Below are 22565 nucleotides of genomic sequence, written 5' to 3'. Positions count from 1 at the left end.
TAGGCTTATATGCAAACTCTCCAGCATGGTACTTAAGACCCTCTGCTATTTGGCTCCAATCTATCTTTCCATTCTTATTTCACATTATTTCCCTTCTCAAATGCTATCCAGCCAAACTGGAACAATTTCCTGAACTTGACATTTCATCAAATGTCAAGCTGCATTTATACAAGCTGTCCTCAAAACCTGGAATGTATTTCCTCTTTATAGCTGCTTTTTAGTATCCTTGTTTTCTTCCAAGATTTAGCTTTAGGCATACTTTCTCTGTTAAATCTCCCGATTCTTTCCAGTTGAAATATAGTTATCCCCATATAAGTTGTGTCTCTTTTCTTCCAGTAGAATGAAAGCTCATTTAAAAGATGGATGGTTTCATTTTCGTCTTTATATATGAACTTAGCATAGAACTTTGTGTACTGAAGGTGATTAATAAATGTTTCAACTGGTCTTAATGTTTGTTATTGTTTTGATAATGTGAGATGTTGTTAAAGGGACAACATGTAATTAAAAAGGTATTAAACTACAAGTTGAAAGACTTGTTTTCTCTATTTGCTAGTTCTAACACAAACTGTGTCACACTATAAATCACTGAATCTCTTGGGCCCAACAATTTTACATGTAAAATAAGAGGCTAGTTAAATGATCTCTAAAATCCCTTTCAGTTTTAAGATTCTAATAACACCCTGTTACAAAAATGAACTTAAGTCAAAGAAGCATTATAAAGGCCCGTAAAGTCTATATGACTCCCTCTTAACTTTAGGAAGTTTATTTTAGATGAAAATGTATGAGTTCAATCATAATCATTCTGAGCATCCATTTAGGAAAATTCCTAACATTTAGGCAGAGGCTAGACTCTATCTTACCTTTAAGTGATATTTATCATTAGTTTACCCTAGTTTTCTTATGATTGAGGAAAAATTCAGGGTTTTTTTTTTCAGAAAACTTTCAGAAAAATTCAAAATTTGGTAATAGAATTTACTTGACATCTTATCACTTTAAGTTGGATAAAGTTAAGTAATTCAGTAATCCCACTGTGATATAATTAATTAAAATAAAGTTTAAATAAAATCATGGACAGAAAAGGAGGAAATGCTGCCCTTTCAGAATTGAAAGTCTTAAATTGTTCTGTTGACAAATGTTAACTGTGATTTTGGGTATATGGACTTCTCCAAATCTATTAGGTAGAGTATCTTAGACTTTAATTCATAGGCAAAGATACTTTAAGAATACTTTGGATAAGTAAACTTTTAGATGCTTATCCTCAGTTGACCCTCCCTTCAGGTCTCTCATTTTCAATAATTCAATATACTGAAAAAGATGGAAAATATTTTTCTAAGTAGCACAATGGATATTATTTTTACCCAATGTAATATATTCCATTACAGCCAGTTTTTTCACTCTTGGAGAAAGAAATGTAAATAAACCCCAAAGCCACATATTTTACTTTAAAATTCCTATCATACTGTACTACTATGTTCTCATTACTTCTTCTTAGCTTATAATTTTTTCTGACACCACTTCCTAACAAACCTCTCCTGGCCTAAATAAGATAATAGTCTTGGCTTTCTCAAGTGTCTATCTATAATAGATTTTTCTAATTTTTGCTTAGAATAAAAATTTTAAATCCCATTTTAAGATTCCTTTTCTATTGAGTATAGAATTAATATGTGTAAAAGAAGCAACATTTGCTAGGGCTCTGCCATGTAGGCTGGACTAGCTTTCCAAACTCTAACCAAGTTTTAAGTCAGGGAAGTTCTTTTCCTTAAGAGGTATTGGAATTCTTGACATTTGATTGGATAAGGGGGTGGTTTAGTTTGCTTTGCATCCAAGTACAAATAGCTAAGAGGACTTCTAGTTTGCTCTATGGTTTCAGATGGTGAAAGAGTAGTATGACTAACACCTGAATCAATGAGTTATCTTTACTGATTATCTTTGTTGAATATTCTTCCCTTCCTGTGGCTGCTTTGAAAAGTTAACAGTTAATGGATTACAAATAACTTATTTTGTTCCAGTATTGAACCAAAACTATCTTTGCATTTCCAGCACCTGGGACAAAATCTTGCATATAATAGATATTTAACATTTATTTGACTATTTGTTGAACAGTCTACCTATACAAGTTCTTCATCATATTGGAAATCTTCCTGCCAACAAACTATGTCTTCTTTCTGAGGAACAGCTGAACTAAATAGGTTGGCCAACACATAATGAATTCTTTAACTATGGCAACTCTCTTAGGGAAAAGGGGGAAAAAATATTAAGATCACGTGTTTAAGATGGTTCATAAAATAAACTTAAATAAAACTTACTCAATGCAAATAACCACATATAATGCTAGAGGAACTGAATTATAACATTATTGCTATTGTTATAAATCAAACTTGAAAACAAAAAAGAAAAAGCTACATGGAAGGATGGCTCATAGGTTAACAGGATTATATATTGAGAGTTGGAAGGAACCTCAGACACTATCCAATTCAACTCTCTCATTCATAAAGGAAGAAAGTGAAGTCCCAGGATATCAAGTGACTTCCTTAGTCTTTGAGAAGTAAATAAAGAAGCTGGAAGAAATGATATTTATTGAAAGTACAATGGCAATAAGAAACATCATTTGATGGCATACCAAGTTATCCTGCCCTAAAGTAAAGTGCTCATGATGAGAATTTATTAAAAGACCTCCATGAGGTATTTCCATTTAATTAAATTCAACAGATACTAATTTTTCCAATTAATTAATTTATTGTTTTCCCAGTTACATTCAAAACAATTTATTTTTTTATATTTGTTTTTAAGATTCTTGAGTTCTAGATTCTTTCTTTTCCCCATCCACATCCAAGAAACTGCATGTGAAGTCATGCAAAACATCTCCATAAAATTCAAATTGTAAAAGAAAACATAGATCACCCATCCTAATGAAAATAAAAATCCTCAAGAAAAATTTAGTTAAAAATAAAGAGAGAGAGAGTAATAGAGAATACTTCAATCTATATATAGACTTGATCAGTTCCTTCTCTGGGCATGGATAGGATTTTTATCTTAAGTCTTTCAGAATAGATGTGGATGATTGTATTACTAAAAATAACAAGTCATTTACAGCTGTCATTGCAGAACATTGCTATTACTTTGTATGCAGTATATATTTTACTTTGTCCATGGACGACTTTCTAGGATTTTTTTCCCCCGAGGGCATCCTGCTCATCATTTTCCAGAGAACAATAATATTCCATCAGAGAAACTTGCTTCGAATTTTTTTTACAATTACTATTGCTAATTGTATTTCCCCACATTTATTCTCTCTCCTTTCACCCAGAACCTCCTCAAAAGTATTTTGCTACTGACTACTCCTCCCCCAATATGACCTCTCTTTTGTCACCCTCCTCCTCCTTTCCCATATCCCATTCCCCTCCTATCTTCCTGCAGGATAAGATAGATTTCTATATTATGTTTCTATGTATGTTATTTCCTATTTGAGATAATTCTGATGAGAGTAAGGTTCACTCACTTACTCTCTCCTTTTCCCTCCCACTACAAAAGGTTTTTCATGCCTCTTTTTTTATGGCAGATAATTTGCAGCATTCCACTTCTTCCTTTCCCTTTCTCCTAGTACATTCCTTTCATCCCTTAATTTCATCATTAAAAAAAAAAAAAATTATCCCTTCAGGTTTAACTTACACTTATGTCCTTTGCCTATATATACTCCTTTCTAACTGCCATAATAATGGGAACGTTTTAATGAGTTACAAGTATCATCCTCCCACATAAGAATATGAATAGACAAAACTTTATTGAGTCCCTTATATCACTTTCTTTATGACAGCCTTATGCTTCTCCAGAGTCCTGTATTTGAAAATAAAATTTTCCATTCAGTTCCAGTCTTTTCATCATGAATGCTTGAAAATCCTGTTTCATTAAATGACCCAAGGCTTATACTTAATTTTGTTGGGTAGATGATTCTTGGTTGTAATCTTAGCTCCATTGCTTTCCGAAATATCATATGTCAAACCCTTTGGCCCTTTAATGTAGAAGCTGCTAAATCTTGTATTATCCTGACTGTGCCTCCACTATACTTGAATTGTTTCTTTCTGGATGCTTGCAATATTTTCGCCTTGATCTGGGAGTTCTGGAATTTAGCTATAAAATTCCTGGGAGTTTTTATTTTGGGATCTCTTTCAGGATGTGATCAGTGGATTCTTTCAATTTCTATTTTATCCTCTGAACTTAGAATATCAGCAAAGCTTTCCTTGATAATTTCTTGAAAAATAATGTTCAGGTTCTTTTTTTGACCTTTCAGATAGGCCAATAATTTTTAAATTCTCTCTCCTGGATCTATTTTCCAGGTCAGTTGTTTTTTTGGTTTTGCTTTATTGTATTTTGATTTCTCATAAAGTCATTAGCTTCCATTTGCTCAATTCTATTTTTTAAGGAATTATTTTCTTCAGTGAGCTTATGTATCCTTTCCCAGCTGGCCAATTTTGCTTTTTAAGGCATTCTTCTCATTAGTTTTTGTATCTCCTTTTGCACCTCTCTCAATATTTTCCCTAATTTTTCCTCTATCTTTCTTACTTGATTTTCAAAGTCCCTTCTGAGCTCTTCCATAGTCTGAATCTAATTCCTATTTTTCTTGGAGGCTTTGGATTTAGGAGCTTTGACTTTATTAATCATCTTCTGAGTGTGTGTTTTAATTTTTGTCACCAAAACATTTTTGGTTTTCTGCTCATTTTCCTAGCCTATTACGGTGGCTTTTAAATGGTTGTTAATGTTGGGCTCTGTTTCCAGGGCAGAAGGTGCACTGTCCCAAACTTCAGGGGTTTTGTGCAGCTGTGTCAGAGATACTTCTAGGAACCTGACATAAGCCTTCTTTTCTGCCTTGGAGCTGTTAGGTGTGTCCCTGCCCCACTGTAGCAGTAAGGGTTGGGGCTCCTCTGCTGGGACTCCTACCCTGTTGCACAGACCCTCTCCACTTATCTTCCAAGTTCTTCCTGGTGTCCCTGGGCTGAAAGGTTCAGAAGTCACTAGCACTACTGCTGTTTCAGAGGTTCTGACTTGCTGAGACTGGGTCTGGGCCTATGCTGGTACCCTGAGATCTGTTTCCACAGACCTTTTTTTTTTTTTTGCTGACTTTCTAGGCCTCTGGGCTGAGAGGTCCAAAAGCCACTACTACTGCTGCTGATTCAAAAGCTGGCCAGGGCCAGTTTGACCTGCCCAGGAACTCCTACCCTGGTGTCACAGACCTTTTCTGCTGAGCTTCTTAGTTGTTTTTAACTGGAAAATGTCCTACTCTATTTTGGGGGGGTATTTTAATACTTGGAAGAGAAACTTGGGAGATGCTAAGACATGGCAAATTGTTAGAAATGGCAAGAACAAAAAAAAATATCAAAAAATAAAATAAAAAAGAGAGTTGTAATGTCTTGTCGTCTCTCAATTGTAATCCTTCTCTGGGAGGAGGTTTCTTTTCTGTTAATCCTTTTCTCTGTGAGCAGGTTTCTTGGGAAGCTTCTGGAGCCTCCAGCTAGAGCAAAGGAGAGTCTCGAATCCTCTTCTTCCTGAATCCTGGCTCTGAATCTCCTCGAGCTTCCCTGAAGTTCTCCTGGGAAGTCTTGTCCTTCCCTAATCCAAGACTGCTCTCCAGGCTCAATGTTGCCTCTTTTTATCCTCCCAGAGAATGGGCTTGTGGGAATTACTTACAACCAATGAACTTGCTGCTTTTAAAGGTGTGAATTCTGAGTTAGAGAACTACCAACTTAGCACTTAGTAAGAACCTAACAGAGAGTGATTATGTCTTGATTACCAATTGGGAATTGTTTTAAAATCATCTGTTTGTTTAGAGTTAGTCCATCTACTTGTTAGAGGAAAAGATCAAAATCAACATCAAAATGGAAAAAAAAAAAAGTGAAGATGTGATATTATAATTTAAACATCTGCAACTCATTTATAAGCTCCTTGATGTTAGGGGGTTGTTTCATTCTTTATATTTGTTTTCCAAGCATCTCACACAGTGTCTGGCACCAAATGGGTATTTAACAAGTATTTACTAATTGGCTGATGCTGAAAAATGAGAAATGGATAAAGGAATAGATATTAAAATTTAAAATCACTTAGAATAACCATTTCCCAAGGAAGTTTTAGTAACTATAAAGCAACCGTTACCAAAAATAAATAAATAGAAACTGCCTGGACTAATATACTTCATCTTCTTGGCAAACAAATATTAAGCAGTGAAGGCCAACATTCAGTTCAAAATATAGATGTGTATAAAAATCTTAGAGAAGGATTGGTACACAATTGGAACCAGTATTGCTTCATAAAACAGCAAACAGTAATGGGGAAAATAAGATTTTAAGAAATCTTGTCAAAAAACACAATGAAACCAAGTTATCCTACAAATCTTTATGGATGAAACTGGAAGGATAACAACTGAGACAATGGAAAAAATCTATCAAAATTACTATCAGTCATTTCCCTGCATTAGTAATAATTGATTGACCCTGATACTATAGAAAGATGGTGAAATGTTACTAAAGAAAATAAAAATGGGCAAGGCAAAGGATCAAGACCAGATTAAATCCACATCTCTAATTATTAATATCTGGTAAACTATGAATCTAAGACATATGTAGGCTTACAAAAAGCATATCTCCTTATGAAGAATATATAGCCCTGAGTCCAAACTGAAGGAGGCTCTATAGCTGATTTGGTTACGTAGGTATTATTGGTGGTAGATAGCAAGGGAATTGTATTGATTCTATAAAACTATAGATACTGTAAAAATTGGAAAACTGCAGACTGGTTTGAATAGCACTTTTTTTTTTGTTTTGAAACAGAGGCCCATATTTTTAATAACAACATTCTTCCAGTATTGCTTGGATGCCTGATTGTCATAATCTCTCAGAAGACTTAGTGGCAGGTCTTCCAAAGGGCAGTGAAAAGAGGAATGGTAGGCATAAGATGAATGTAGATAAAGGTTGATTACTATATCCCTCTACTCCTACCCCTCAAAAAAAAAAAAAAATCATGAAAAAGATTCTGAAAAAGAGTTGGGGTGGTCATGTACAAAGAATTAGTGATAACCAACGAAAAGCTTTCTTGGCACAATAGTAGCACTATAATAATAAGAATTTTAGAGGGAGGCCTCTGTCTGGTTGTGTGAACTTCCCTACAGAGAACTTACAAGAAGATATGGGCCAACTTGCTACACAAGATAAGATTCAAGTGGGATGTTATCTGGCACCATTGGAAGAAGAATTCATTGAATATTCAAAGGTACTTTATTATTAATATAATGGAGAATAACATAGAATTTGTATATACATTATTCATTTGTCCATCACAATAAAAGTAAGAATTAGTATTTTCAATTTATAGCTGAAGAAATTAAGGCTCATGGAAGTTAAAACAGCTTATGTGTGCAGAGCTCTTTAAGATATAAAAGCTTCTTTCTTCCAATGCCTCTGTGAGACAAATGTTATAATTACCATTTTCATTTTATAGATGGAGATTCTGAGATTTAGAGAGGCTGTTTTGCTCCTTACTACTCAGCTAAATATTGGGACACAAACCTGGATCAGGTGAATGATATCCAGGTTTTTCTATGAAGATCCAGGTCATCTTATTTATATTCCAAGATTCTTTCTATTAAAATTTTGATCAACAATGCTAGAAAGAACTCTTCAAATGGCAGTTTTATGTGTTTCATTACATTAACAATATCTATCCGTCTGTCCGTCCTTCTGTCTATCTATCTACCTATCTGTCTGTCTGTCTGTCTACCTATCTGCAAAAAATGACTGGCTATTATTTGGATAAAATTAACCAAGTACTTAACCTGTTTTACTTTGTAACTACTCTTGCCTAGCTTAGACCAAGAAAAGAACAGGAGAAAAATAAAGTGGGAGAAAACAATAATATTGTTAAAATATACTTTTTGAAGAACTTAGTTGCAGAGATATCTTCAGACTAGTAGACTTGGGACAGCAAAGTTTTTCTTAGGGGCTTATTTTCTTTCTTTTTTTTTTTAGGGGCTTATTTTCTTAGGGATAAGTATTCTGCTTTCCTTGATAATTAATACCAGTCATTGTGCTACACTGCACCTGAAAAATTGGTAATCACTAAACATGTGAGATTTCAATCACATGGGTATTCTAATAGTGGCTCATGGCTCATAAAGTCCAAGTTCTTCATTTTATAGATTAAGAAATGATGGCAGGCCTATTGAGATTAAGAGACTTGCTGAAAGTCACCTAGGCAAATAAGAAGCAGCAAATCCTCTTGGGGCTCTGCTCATGATTCGCTGGACTTTGAAAACAATGCTATAGAAGCTCATTCAATATGGAAGTTCACTTCACCAAACTTATCAGGCTAGAATTTTGTTGTGGTTTCCTTCTCTGGGTAGTTACTTCTAGAACCTACATTTCAAGAAAACATGCAGACAAGGTATCTCTTCATTGTTCTTCATGCTGTAACCCAAACACTCCTTATTTTGAAAGTTCAGTCTACACCTGAACTTCTATTGGAAGTACTCTCTGCCTCTGCAGCTCTTTCTCTAATTGCCTAGTCTCTCCTCAAGATTTCCATTTTGAGGAAAACGTCAAGGTTAGGCACTTCTTTCTTTTCCAGACTACCCTCCAGACTCTCTTCCTTCTTATTTTTTTAGTTTCCTTTTATATGCTGTCTTCACTCAATTGGAACATAAGCTCATTTAGAGCAGGGACAGTCTTTCTTTTGTTTTTATCTATATTCCTAATGTTTACTTGTCACATAGTAAATGGATAATAAATGCTTATTCACTTAAAATAAAACCAAGTTCTTTTACTCCTGATCCCAAGATCTTTCCACTGCAGTACATTACCTTCCAGCTCTTCAGTGGCTTCACATTCTTCTCCAGATGCTCTCAGTAATTCTCTATGGGAATGAAGATGAGGAGGAGAATCCAGTATATGAGGGAGCTTTCTCTTGACATCATATCCCTTGATACAACCAGTCCCTCTTCTACTGGTCAAAAAACCTTTTTGATATTCTTTATCCTACCTTCTTCTGTACAGTTATTATATGTCGTATCTTACTTATGCCCATCATACATTTCTCCACTGTCCTTTGAACAAGAACTTTCATCACTAGAAAAACACTAATGTTATAAAAATGGTCTTTGCTTCAGGGAGAAATTTTATAAAAATAAAATTTCCTAAAGGCAATCTAGCCCGGACTTTCTGCCTGTGGATCCTGCTCAGTGTCTACAATATACGTAGACTTATAAGACTATCTTTATGCCTTGCCCATCCAAATATATATCACATTTTGGACAACAGGCATTCTTCACTCACTTGGTTTTTTTCCATGTAACTGGTTCAGCTAAAGTCTTCTGAGAAGTTATAGATCTCATTTAGGAGTGTTCTGGGGTTAATAAACCCAATCGTTAGAATATCATCTACTCCCCAAAAAAAGGTATCTGGAAGGCCTCATCAACTCTAAGGAATCCTTCAATTTGGACTCTGCAATCAGTGTCATGCATTTTGGTTAACATACATCTTGTTTTATGACCATTAATATTAATAGTCAAAATTATTTTTGTCATATCTTTTTAGGAACCTTGTATGATTTTAATATATTCAAGAGAGATACTTTATTGAAAGAGTGTCTTTAAGGTACCATCTTCCTTTTTTAAACTAAATATTCTTTTATAGTCACCAAATAATAAGCATAGTGAAATTTTTCACCCTTCAGTGAAGTATGACTATAGGGATGTGTTCTGCTATAAAGTATTATTTGTGAAAGCCTAACAGTTCCATTCATACATTCATGAAGAGTTCTCTAGATGAAAGTTTAAGTTATTCCTATAAAGACTACAGAATTGGGAAAGTAGTGAGTAGGCAAAATTATGCTAATAGTTACAGATATTCCCTTTGTTTTTTTTTTTCAGTAGTAAAAAGACTTTAATATTATGAAAAATTATGCACAAAATAAAACAAAATACCTAAAAGCATTGCAAAGGCTTCTTAGTATGAACTCTAAAATGTTTTGCTTACTTTTCTCAGGTATAGTCTGCAATTTATTGAGTTCCTCAGCCTCTTCCTCGCTGTCTTCACTACTTGTACTGCTGACATCTAAAACTATGTCTCTTTTGGGGTCTACTCGGAGAAAATTACGGCATTCAAAAGTCAGATGACCAGCTGAATAAAACAAACAAACAAACAAACAAATAAATAAATTAAATGACAAGAAAGTAGAAATGGAAACATCAGATTACTTTATATATGAGCATTATAAACATTCAATACAATTTTAATAACAGAATGATCATCTTAACTTTGACAAGATTGAAAACTGTATTACATTAAAGGCTACAGTGTTTAACAAAATACTTTCACAGATATGATTTAAGCTTATGAAGCAGGTACAGCTAGAGAATGATTTGTTAGAGGTAGTTGAATTTAGATTTTTGCTGTACTTGCTACTCCTAATTTATCAGGATGCTGGGATAAAAGGATACTTTTTTCTTTAGTAGACATTTTAGTTTCCATATATTCTTGAAAAATTATTTTTCTTCTTATATGTACAAAATGTAGGCTCTTGTTTGATTTCTGCATGTGAAACTTTTCTATATTCTAACCACATTCACTAAACTGGTTAAAACATGAAAATAGCTTTTGCTCAGCAGCCTTTAAGATGTGAAATGAATATACTACTACTTGATCCTGGTTTACTATGCCATTTGTGATATTTAATATGCTCTTCTTAGGCTACTTTGAAGATACTCATAAGCATAAGCTTGTATGGTATATCCACATACTGATTGAAATAAAAGAACAATACATTGTACTTTGACCTGAAATAACTACTTCCTTTACGAGATAAATTAAATTTTTTATCCAAATTATATCTGCCAGGCAAGGAATAAATGAGAACATTGTATATATTTACAAGTAGCCCACAACACTGAATAGGATAAGTAAGTGGGAGAACTGGCAGGAATCAGAAATAAGCCATTCATAGCCATATATAAGTACTGTGAACACCAACTGTTCTTTTTAATATCTGCAAAATGCTATCATTTTCACAACTGTTAAAATGTGAGCTACCTGATTGTCTTTTGCTTTCTTTGTTATCTCTAACACTTAACATATTGCCTAACATATAGTAAGCACAGATTGGTTGACTGAACAAATAATGGAATATATTATTCTTGGGACATTTTAATAAAAGTCCATAGGTCTTATTATAAAGTATTTCTTTATTAATATGCCACCTTATATGATGAAAAATGCTTTTAAAATATCTTTAATTAGGGGCAGCTAGGTGGTTCAGTGGATAGAGCACCAGCCCTGAATTCAGGAGGACCTAAGTTCAAATCTGGTCTCAGACACTTAACACTTCCTAGCTGTGTGACCCTGGGCAAGTCACTTAACCCCAGCGGGGGGGGGGGGGGGGGGATATCTTTAATTTTTAAAAGACACATTTACTGTAATTCTAATACTTTTTTTGGAGGTTTGGTGAATTTGGCCTCTTATCATATGGTACCCATCATATGTTATTACAAATTTTTAAAATGTCATCTTCAGAGAGCTCAAACATAATATATAATTTAGCCAATATATATAATCTAACACAGTTGCATTGGAACACTAACAGCTTACCACACTGAGAGCATTTTGCACCTGGCAAAACAATTAGAGTATATAAAGCGAAAAAGAATAAGAAAATTGTAATTGTGTAAGAGGCAGCTGGAAAAAGAGTTACTGAAATTTTGTTATTTTAGCTTCTAATCTGTTCAAAGTAGGGCTCCCATAAAATACATAAAAAGCCAGTGTTTAAAGAAAATACTTTTTATAAGAGGAAGGAAATAAACTCAAAAATTTTTAAAGGATGATTTCCTTTAAACGTCAGACAAATTTATTTCAGAGGTTCATAAAGAACTAACAGAGGGCAATTGATTTAAATATATACGATCACCTAAGCAGCTGGGGAGTTTATGTAAGCATACTACTTTGTATCTTACCAGACATTTATTCTCAAATAATAGTATAAATTGTATACTTTTTTATTGCTTCCCTCCCTTTACCTCCTACATTTGATCCTTTAAAATTCTGAAAACAGACAATTTATAGAATCAAAGAATAAATATTTTTAGTTAGATCAAAAAGAATACAGTTATTAAACTATGGTATGGTCAAAGCAAAAATGTTCAGTCACCCCTACACCCTCCAGAAACACAGATTTCTATGAAAAACAATCAAGAACAAAGTTTTAAAAAGCCATGCAGTATGTATCTGACCTCTTAGAGTCAATGATCTTTTAATACATGGAAAGAAAATTGATCCATTGTCATTTCTGACAAGTAACTTTTATTAAAGCTGGAACACCATATTACAGTAGAAATAGCAGTGGATTTCGAGTCAGGAGATGGGTTTGAATCCTGGTTCTACAATTACTAGCTGTGTGATCAGGAAGGTACATCATTTAACTTCTTTGAATCAGTTTCCTCACATGTAAACTGATAATAATACCAGAAATACAAATCTTACAAAATTCTTGCAAAGAAAATACTTCACAGAAACAGATGACTGAAGAAAAAGTCTTTTTTAAGGTTTTATTTTATTTCGTATTTTAATGTATGTATTTATTTAACATTTATTATTAGAAAAGACAAAAAGAAAAAACAAAACCAAAAAATATACATATATATAACAATACATTTCCATTTCAAGAAATCATACATATTACAAAACCCTGTATTCATAACTGTTCATCTTTGCTTCCTTGTAGGTTTTCTTTGTTCACTGCTGAACATTTTTTACTTTATTTTTTTTTTCCCCTTTCCTCCTTTCTCCCCCTTTCCCCCCTCCCCCTCTCCCAACCAGGCTGCAGTTAAGCATGGATATACTTATGTATACATTACACACCCCCCCCCCCACATTCATATATATATATATATATATATATATATATATATATATATATATGTACAATTGTATATGTATGCATATACACATATATCCACATACATCTAAGACAATAGTAATATGGCTGACATAATATAGATTTCTCTCTTGATTGAATCTTTTTAAGTTTGACTTTGCCTAAGATCAGTGATTACTGTCCTTACTTTTTTTTTTCCTAACAAATTCTACTCCTGATCATTGTTATTATGTTTGTATATATCTCTCATTTCTTATCTTTTCTATTCTTCTACTTTACTTCTACCAGTTAATTTGTCTTGCTATTATTTAACTCTCCCTTCCTACACTGCCCCCATGGATCCCTCCCTCATTATTACTTTCCCATTAATCTACATATCTTATCTCATTCTCTTTGATTTGTATATCCTTCTCTATATGCCACCTAATTCTACTCCCCCCTTATTTCTTTATAGAAATATTAGAAAAAAATTTTTGCAAGAGGCTTCCTTGGTAAGAGTCTCTCATTTCTAAGACATAACGAACTAAATTAAATCTATAAGAGCCATTCTCTAAATGATAAATGTCAAAGAACACAAACAAGCAGATTTTTAAAATTTGTTCTCCAATAAAAGTAAAAATAATTTTAAACACTTTTGAAAAAAATTTTTTGAATTGTGAATTCTTTGAGAAGTCAAGCAACTTAATATAGATTACATATGTACAGTCATGCAAAACATTTCCATATTAACTATTTTACAAAAGAAAACATAGATTAAACAAAACCAAAAAATAAAAATGAAGGAAGCAAAATAATAATAATAATAATAATAATAATAATAAGTATGCTTCAATTTGCATTCAGACTTAATCAGTTTTTCCTTAGGAGGTGAATAGTGATATGGGTAGTGCTCCCTTTAAGAAACTAATCCTTTCAGATAGATTTATTCCTTTCTAATTCCCAGCCAGAAATAGCAGATGCATTATCAATTCAAAAAACTAGAACCTTTGATTTACAAATCCTGTTAAAAGCATCCTTTTGAATTCCACTAGGAGATCTAGGCTCTCACAACCCCCACCCAGATCTGAGCCAACATGGGACTTTACCCACAGCCCCTTTAGCTAAAGCTAAATCTCTCATTATAAAAGAGCCAAGTGGTTTCCAGGGCTCTCTTATCACTACCTTCAACTTTACTAAACTAGACTTTAACTTTATTTCCACACCCCATAATAAACCTCTTTTATCAATTTAGGTTTTCCGGTCTGTAAATTCCTTTAGGGGGGCCTCTTGCACCGCCACTAGACCTCATTTAACTCTGTATTCTTGCACCCAATCCAAAGGGGTTGCAGAGGAGCTCTATTTGACTCCCTGTGCTTCAAACCTGCCACTAGACCTCAATTAAACCCTAATTTCATTTAGGTACCCCAATTCTAGATCTCATCAAATAGTATTTTTCTTTTTTTAAATATTTAGTGATGAACCAAATCCGTTCCAATAGAGCAGTAATGAATTGAACCAGCTACACCCAGCAAAAGAACTCTGGGAGATGAGTATGAACCACTACATAGAATTCCCAATCCCTCTATTTTTGTCTGGCAACATTTTTGATTTCCTTTAAAGGTAAACTATTTCTTTTTTTTTTTTTTTTAATTAATTTTATAATTATAACTTTTTTTGACAGTGCATATGCATGGGTAATTTTTTACAATATTATCCCTTGCACTCACTTCTGTTCTGAATTTTCCCCTCCTTACCTCCACCCCCTCCCCTAGATGGCAGGCATTCCCATACATGTTAGATATGTTATAGTATATCCTAGATACAATATATGTGTGCAGAACTGAATTTTTTGTTATTGTTGTTGCATAGGAAGAATTGGATACAGAAGGTAAAAATAACCTGGGAAGAAAAACAAAAAGTGCTAACAGTTTATACTCATATCCACTTCCATCAGAATATATCCTCATACAATACCATTGTTGAAGTGTATAATGATCTCCTAGTTCTGCTCATTTCACTCAGCATCAGTGGATGTAAGTCTCTCCAAGCCTCTCTGTATTCATCCTGCTGGTCATTTCTTACAGAACAATAATATTCCATAACATTCATATACCATAATTTACCCAACCATTCTCCAATTGATGGGCATCCATTCATTTTCCAGTTTCTAACCACTACAAAAAGGGCTGCCACAAACATTTTGGCACATACAGGTCCCTTTCCCTTCTTTAGTATTTCTTTGGAATATAAGCCCAGTAGTAGCACTGCTGGATCAAAGGGCATGTACAATTTGATAACTTTTTGGGCATAATTCCAGATTGCTCTCCAGAATGGTTGGATTCTTTTACAACTCCACCAACAATGCATCAGTGTCCCAGTTTTCCCACATCCCCTCCAACTTTCATCATTATTTTTTCCTGTCATTTTAGCCAATCTGACAGGTGTGTAGTGGTATCTCAGAGTTGTCTTAATTTGCATTTCTCTGATCAATAGTGATTTGGAACACTCTTTCACATGAGTGTAAATAGTTTCAATTTCATCATCTGAAAATTGTCTGTTCATATCCTTTGACCATTTATCAATTGGAGAATGGTTTGATTTCTTATAAATTAGAGTCAGTTCTCTATATATTTTGGAAATGAGGCCTTTATCAGAACCTTTAACTATAAAAATGTTTTCCCAGTTTGTTACTTCCCTTCTAATCTTGTTTGTATTAGTTTTGTTTGAATTGTACACTATTTCAAAGTCCGATTCTTTTTGTACAGCAAAATAACTGTTTGGATATGTATACATATATTGTATTTAACTTATACTTTAACATATTTAACATGTATTGGTCAACCTGTCATCTCGGGGAAGGGGTAGGGGAAAGGAGGGGAAAAGTTGGAACAAAAGGTTTTGCAATTGTGAATGCTGAAAATTTACCTATACCTATATCTTGTAAATAAAAAGCTATAATAAAAAAGAAATAAAAGAAAAAAGAAAAAGAAAATTTCCACTTCTCCCACCCAAAAAATAAATATTTATTAATGATTTAATATTTTTCCCCAGCCACATTCAAAACAATTTTTTTACATTTGTTTATAAAACTGAGTTAGTTTCTCTCCCTTATTCCCATCCACAATCTTAAAAAAAAAAACACATGTAATCCTGCCCATCATTCCTCACAATTGTGTATTTTATCACAATCATAAATCACACTTTATTCAGTCATTCCATAACTGATAAAAATTGCTAATTTTCCAATTCTTTGCCACCACAAAAAAAGTTGTCTTCAAACTTTTTGTACAGATAGATCATTTTCCTTTTTCTTTAATCTCTTTGGGATACAGACCTAGTAGTAGTAGTATTGCTGGGTTGGCTATGGTATGGTATGGTATTGGCTATGCAGAGTTTTATAATCTTTTGGGCATAATTACAAATTGTCCTCCAGAATGGTTGAATCAATTCACAACTCCATCAACAATGCATTAGTGTCCCAATTTTTCCATTTTTGTATTCAAAATTTCCCAGTTTTGAACATTTGCTATTTTCTTTTGCTGTCATATCAATCTACCCAATGAGTGTAAGGCGATCTGAGAGTTGTTTTGATTTGCATTTCTCCAATCAATAGTTACTTGAAGCATTTTTTTTTTTTATATGACTATAGATAACAATTGCCAAGTATCATCTCATGACGGGATATAAATAGTTCAGTTCCACTGGATTCCTGATACTTTCCCCTTTTTATCTTTTTAGAGTTGATATTAGCAATTTTTTGTTCAATTCTGGTCTTCCTATTATGAAAGCTTGAAATTCTTCTATTTCATTGGATGACTTATTTTTTTTTCCTCCTTGAAGTATTATGCTTAATTTTGCCAGGTAGGTGATTCTTGATTGTAGATCCTATATAGATTCTATGCCTTCTAGACTATAGTGTTCCATAACCTATGAACCTTTAAAATTGCAGCTGTTATGTCCTGTGTAATACTGATTGTGGCTTCCCAATATTTGAATTGTTTCTTTTTGGTCACTTGTGGTGTTTTTTCCTTGGCCTGATAGTTCTGTAATTTGTTTATAATGTTCCTCAAGGTTTTTTTTTTTTTTTTTTTTTTTGGGCAGGGGGGAGATTTATTTCCTGAGGTGATCAGTGAATTCTTTCAAGTCCTATTTTGTCTTCTTATTCCAAGATATCAGAACAATTTTCCTTGATAGTTTCTTGGAAGTTGTTGTCCAGGTTGTCCTTTTGATTATGGCTCTTTGATACCATCTCTATTGGATCTAATTTCCAGGTCAGTTGTTTTTCCTATGAAGTTACTTTGCATTTTCTTCTATTATTTTTCCATTCCTTTGAAATTGTTTGATTATTACTGTCTCATAGAGTTATTAGCATCCACTAGCTCAATTATGATATTTAAGGAGTTGTTTCCCTCAGTTAGCTTTAATACTTCCTTTTCCATTTGGCCAATTGTTTTTAAGGAGTTCTTTTCTTCAGTGGATTTTTGTATTTCCTTTTTCATTTGGTCAATTCTATTTTTTTAAAAGTAGTTTTCTTTTTCTAAACTGTTGGCTTTTTTTTTTTTTTCATAATTCTCTATCATCACTTTCTTTTCTTCCCAATTTTTCTTCTACCTCTCTCATGTGATTTTTAAGCTCTTTTTTTGAGCTCTTCATGAGTTCTTCCTGGACTTGAGACCACTTCCAATTTTTCTTTGGAGTTTCTCCCAGAGGTGTTTTGACATTGCTGTCCTCTTCTGAGTTTGTGTCTTGATCTTCCTAATCACCATAATAGCTTTCTATGTGGTCAGATTCTTTTTGTTATTTTTTGCTTAACTTTTTTGGCCTTTTTAATTTCTTTTAAATTTGAATTCTGTTACAGATCACCCTGGCACAAGCATGAGACTACAAACAAAAAACCCTGAGGAACACTATAGACAAATTACAGAACTATCAGGCCAAGGAAAAAACACCACAAGTGACCAGAAAGAAAAAAATCAAATATAGGGAAGCCACAATAAGTATTACACAGCACATAGCAGTCTGCCCTGGTTCACCTATCTATGCTGAGATATGTGGGGGGATCTTGATGTTAGCATTTGCCTTCTCCACTGCATTGCAGATCAGAATCTTGTGCTGCTTTGCTGAGGAAGGTCTTGCTGCTGGCTTGCTGGGATCCATCTTTACCTGAGTGAGATAGACATTCCTTTCTTGACAATCTTCCAAGTTTCTCGAGCTAAAAAATTGATTCATCTATCTTTTTTTTTGGTTCCGCAGTTCCAGGATTTGTTTGGGGGAATTATTTTATGGTTGTTTGGAGGTGAATATAGGGATTTACTGCTTATTCTGGCATCTCGACTCCTGGAAGTCCAAATTCTATAGCTAACATTTCTAATATAATATTGAAAAATGGCAATAATGGGTATCCTTGCTTCATTCCTGATCTTACTGGAACGCTTTTAATTTATCCCCATTATAGATTATGCTTGCTGATGGTTTTGTATATTACTTGTCACTTTAAGGAAAACTCCATTTATTCCTATGCTTTCTAGTTTTGTTTTGTTTTTTAATAGTTTTTATTTACTAGATATTTGCTTGGGTAATTTTACAACATTGACAATTGCCAAACCACTTGTTTCAATTTTTGCCCTCCTTCCCCCCACCCCAGATGGCAGGTCGACTAATACATGTTAAATATGTTAGAGTATAAATTAAATACAATATATGTATACATGACCAAACAGTTGTTTTGTTGAACAAAAAGAATCAGATTCACATTTAGCCTGTGAAGGAAATCCAAAATGCAGGTGGACAAAATTAGAGGGATTGGAAATTCTATGTAATGGTTCATAGTTATCTTCTAGTGTTCTTTAGCTAGGTGTAGCTGGTTCAGTTCATTACTGCTCTATTGGAACTGATTTGGTTCATCTCATTGTTGGAGAGGGCCACGTCCATCAGAATTGATCATCATACATTATTGTTGTTGAAGTATATAATGATCTCCTGGTCCTGCTCATTTGACTCAGCATCAGTTCATGTAAGTCTCTCCAGGCCTTTCTGAAATCATCCTGTTGGTCACTTCTTACAGAACAATAATATTCCATAATATTCATATACCACAATTTATTCAGCAATCTTCAATTGATGGGCATCCACATATTTGCCAGTTTCTGGCCACCACAAAGAGGGCTGCCACAAACATTCTTGCACATACAGGTCCCTTTTCCTTTAAGATCTCTTTGAGATACAGCAACGCTTCTGGGTCAAAGGGTATACACAGTTTGATAACTTTTAGAGCATAGTTCCAAATTGCTCTCCAGAATGGCTGGATATATTCACAGTTCCACCAACAATATATCAGTGTCCCTGTTTTCCCACATCCCCTCCAACATTCTGCATTACCTTTCCCTGTCATTCTAGCCAATCTGACAAGTGTATAGTGGTATCTCAGAGTTGTCTTAATTTGCATTTCTCTGATTAGTAATGATTTGGAGGATCTTTTCATATGACTGCTTTCTAGTATTTTTAATAGTAACGACTTGTATTTTGTCAAAAGATTTTTATGCATCTGTTGAGATAATTATATAATTCCCCCTCCCCATTTATATGTCAATTATGCTGATAGTTTTAAAAATATTCAGTCATCTCTGCATTCCTGGTATAAATCCCACCTGGTCATAGTGTATGATCTTTATGACATCTGTAGTCATCTTGCTCCTATTTTATTCAAAGTTTTTGCATCAATATTCAATCAGGGAGATTGGTTTTGGTTTTTGCCTTTTTTTTTTTTTTTTTTTCTGTTTTGGCTCTTCCAGGTTTAGGTATCAGCACCATATTTGTGTCATAAAAGGAATTTGGTAGGATTCTTTTTTGCCTATTTTTCTTAATAGTTGATAAAGTATTGGAATTAACTTTTCTTTAAATGTTTGGTAGAATTCAGTTGTTAATCTATTTGGTCCTGGAGATTTTTTCTGAAGGGGTTCATTGATTGCTTAATTTCTTTTTATAAGAAAAGAATATTCTTTTCTTATTAAATTAAGAATTTTATTTCCTATTCTGATAATCTGGACAATTTGTATTTTTGTAAATTATCATTTCACTTAGATTATTAGGCTTTTTGGCATACAACTGGGCAAAATAGCTCCTAATAATTATTTTAATTTCCTCTCCTATAATGACTTTTAAATTTATATTAAAGTTGGACTGAGTTCCCAGGGTGGAAGGGACAGTGTTCCAGACTTCAGGGTTTTTTAAGCTGCTGTTTTCACACCTAGTTCTGGGGGAAGGAGATGTCTATAAGTTTTTGTATCTTCCAAGTGGTATGATCTAAGGGAAGACTAGAATGAATTGATGAAAGTTAAATGAACAGAACCAGAGGAACAATTTACACAATAACAACACTGTAAAAGCAAACTGAAAATTGTTAAGCATTCAGATCAATACAATAACCAATCATAATTCCAAATGCCTTATAATGAAGCATGCTACCCATCTCCTAAGGAAGGTGATGGGATCAGATTCAGAGTGAGAAAAATATTTTTTAGACACAGTGATGATGGAGGGAATTTTTTGCTTGCTTGTGAATATTTATTTTAAGGATGTTTTTCTTTTTCTCCCCACTATGTGGAATGAGAGAAAAAATAGATTTGTATTAATACAAAATAATTTTTTTAAAGTACTTTGAAAATCTTGAAACGCTAAATATTTTATAAATTAAAAATTCATGATAAACATAATTCAGTCTTTAAGATTCAATTTTCATTGACGACTTCTGCTAAATAGAGGAAATATTTATTTAGAAGAACAACTCATCCTTAGCTTAATTCAATGAAATACATTATTAAAACAATCCTATAATTACCACAAATATATTCACTAAAGCATTACTTTAAATTGCTTAATATGTATTGCTTTTTATTTATTTTTACAGCTACTGAAAGATAATTTTTCTTTGTGATCAGTTCAAAGACACCCACTTTTCAAACATGAAAGCAAAACAAATGGATTTATGGGGCTCTTTCTGTTACTACCACAAACAAAAGGAAAAGGTTATGGTCCAAATATAATGAGCTGACTGCATTATAAAAAATATTGAAAAGCACTTGTTCACTGAAAAGGGCCTTTATCATTCACATTTATAAAGATTCAGCTGCTATGTTGGTTGCTAGGCAACAATAATAACAAAAGCTTCCTATCATCTGAAGATTAGAATTTGAGAGAATAATGTGAAAGGAAGAACCTGAATATCAGAATCTATTTGTAGATTATTGCTCCTTTAAAATGTAGTCATTTTGCTTTCTGAAAAGGGGGAGGAAAAAATAATTATTTGTGCTAGGAAAAATGATAAAATCAGCTTACAAGTAAACACATCCTTCTCAGCTGTTCTGAACAGAGAACACCACTGGACTCATCTGAAGACAGATAACTGATCAAAATAACAATTGCAGCATACTGTAGTCCATAAGCTCACTGGCATGAAATTATTTTTAGTGTTCTCACAATTGATAAATTGTGAATAATATCTTGAAGACTATGAGAAGATTTGGGGGTGATACCTGACAGAAAAGTAAGATTTTTGAGTATCATTACTTATATCACAAGTTGGTCACTACCTGATTTGAGCCACCAGAAGAGGACAAATGAAAAGTAGGAGATAATTAGGAGAGGACTTCTGTTGTCAAAATGGAGGAGTGAAGCAGGAAATTTCTGAAGCTCTCTTCAATTCCCCTACAAACAACTAGAAAACTAGCTCAGAATTGATCTAGGATCAGGGAAGCACTTTATCAGCTAGGGAGGAAAATTTGTTTCTCACTGGGGTGGGAGGAGAGCAAGGTCCAAGAGCAGCCACAGCAGTAGCCAAGTATTATAGGAGGAAGCCTATGGCAAAGCTCCAAGCCTGGGGACAAATCTCCATTGAGGTCCTACCCTCCATCAAACCAGCAATCCCTTGACAAGTGAGCTGTCTATTTCTGCCTTGATGTTCTAATACATGATCAATTTTTTTTTTTTTTGTGATCTTTCTATCCACATTCAAATTTCTCCAAAAATCTATCATACCTAACTTTTCTAAAATTCTATTCACTTTATAATTTCTTTCTTACTTATTTTGTTTCACCTTTTAGGGAAGTGGGGGGGGGGAAGGAAAGGGGGAGACTAATAGAAAGAACAGCAGTAGAAGGGGGAAGAGATAATTAAAGAGGGGAACCGAAAATAGGGAGGGCAGATTGAAGAAGGTAGTAGTCAGAAGCAAAATATTATGAGGAAGGGAAAGGCTAAAAAGTAGAGATAAAAATATAATTTAGGAAAAATAGGATGATGACAAACACAGTTAGTAATCTTAACTGTAAATGTGAATGTGAATTAGATGAACTCTCCCATAAAATGGGAGCAGATAATAGAGTGGATTAAAAGAAATCTACAATAAGTTGTTTATGAAACAAAAACATGGGAAGCAGAGAGATATATACAGAGTAAAGGTAAAAGGCTACAGCAGAATATATTATGCTTCAGCTGAAGAAAAAAAAAAAAAAGGCAGGAATAGTGATCCTGATTTCAGATCAAGCTAAAACAAAATTAGAACTAAAAGAGAGAAGGAAGAAAACTTCATCTTGCTAAAGGGTACCAAAGATAATGAAGTAATATCAATACTAAATATATACATGCATCAATTGGTATTGTATCCATATTCCCAGAGAAGTTAAGTG

At 33.6% G+C, this 22565-nt stretch overlaps 1 protein-coding gene across 1 annotated transcript in view; it reads right to left on the bottom strand.

Annotated features, from left to right (window-relative positions):
• SREK1IP1 (SREK1 interacting protein 1) overlaps positions 1–22565 on the bottom strand; it is a 54559-nt gene that overhangs the window by 13170 nt on the left and 18824 nt on the right. Inside the window, exon 3 of the mRNA XM_074282413.1 lies at positions 10017–10160. Coding sequence (XP_074138514.1) covers positions 10017–10160 — 144 coding nt within the window. The remainder of the gene's footprint in view (positions 1–10016; positions 10161–22565) is intronic.

The sequence above is a fragment of the Sminthopsis crassicaudata genome, chromosome 1 (assembly GCF_048593235.1).
Source record: "Sminthopsis crassicaudata isolate SCR6 chromosome 1, ASM4859323v1, whole genome shotgun sequence".
Lineage (NCBI taxonomy): Eukaryota > Metazoa > Chordata > Mammalia > Dasyuromorphia > Dasyuridae > Sminthopsis > Sminthopsis crassicaudata.
The sequence above is the reverse complement of the archived record's forward strand: the minus strand, read 5'-3'. Positions and strand labels throughout refer to the sequence as shown.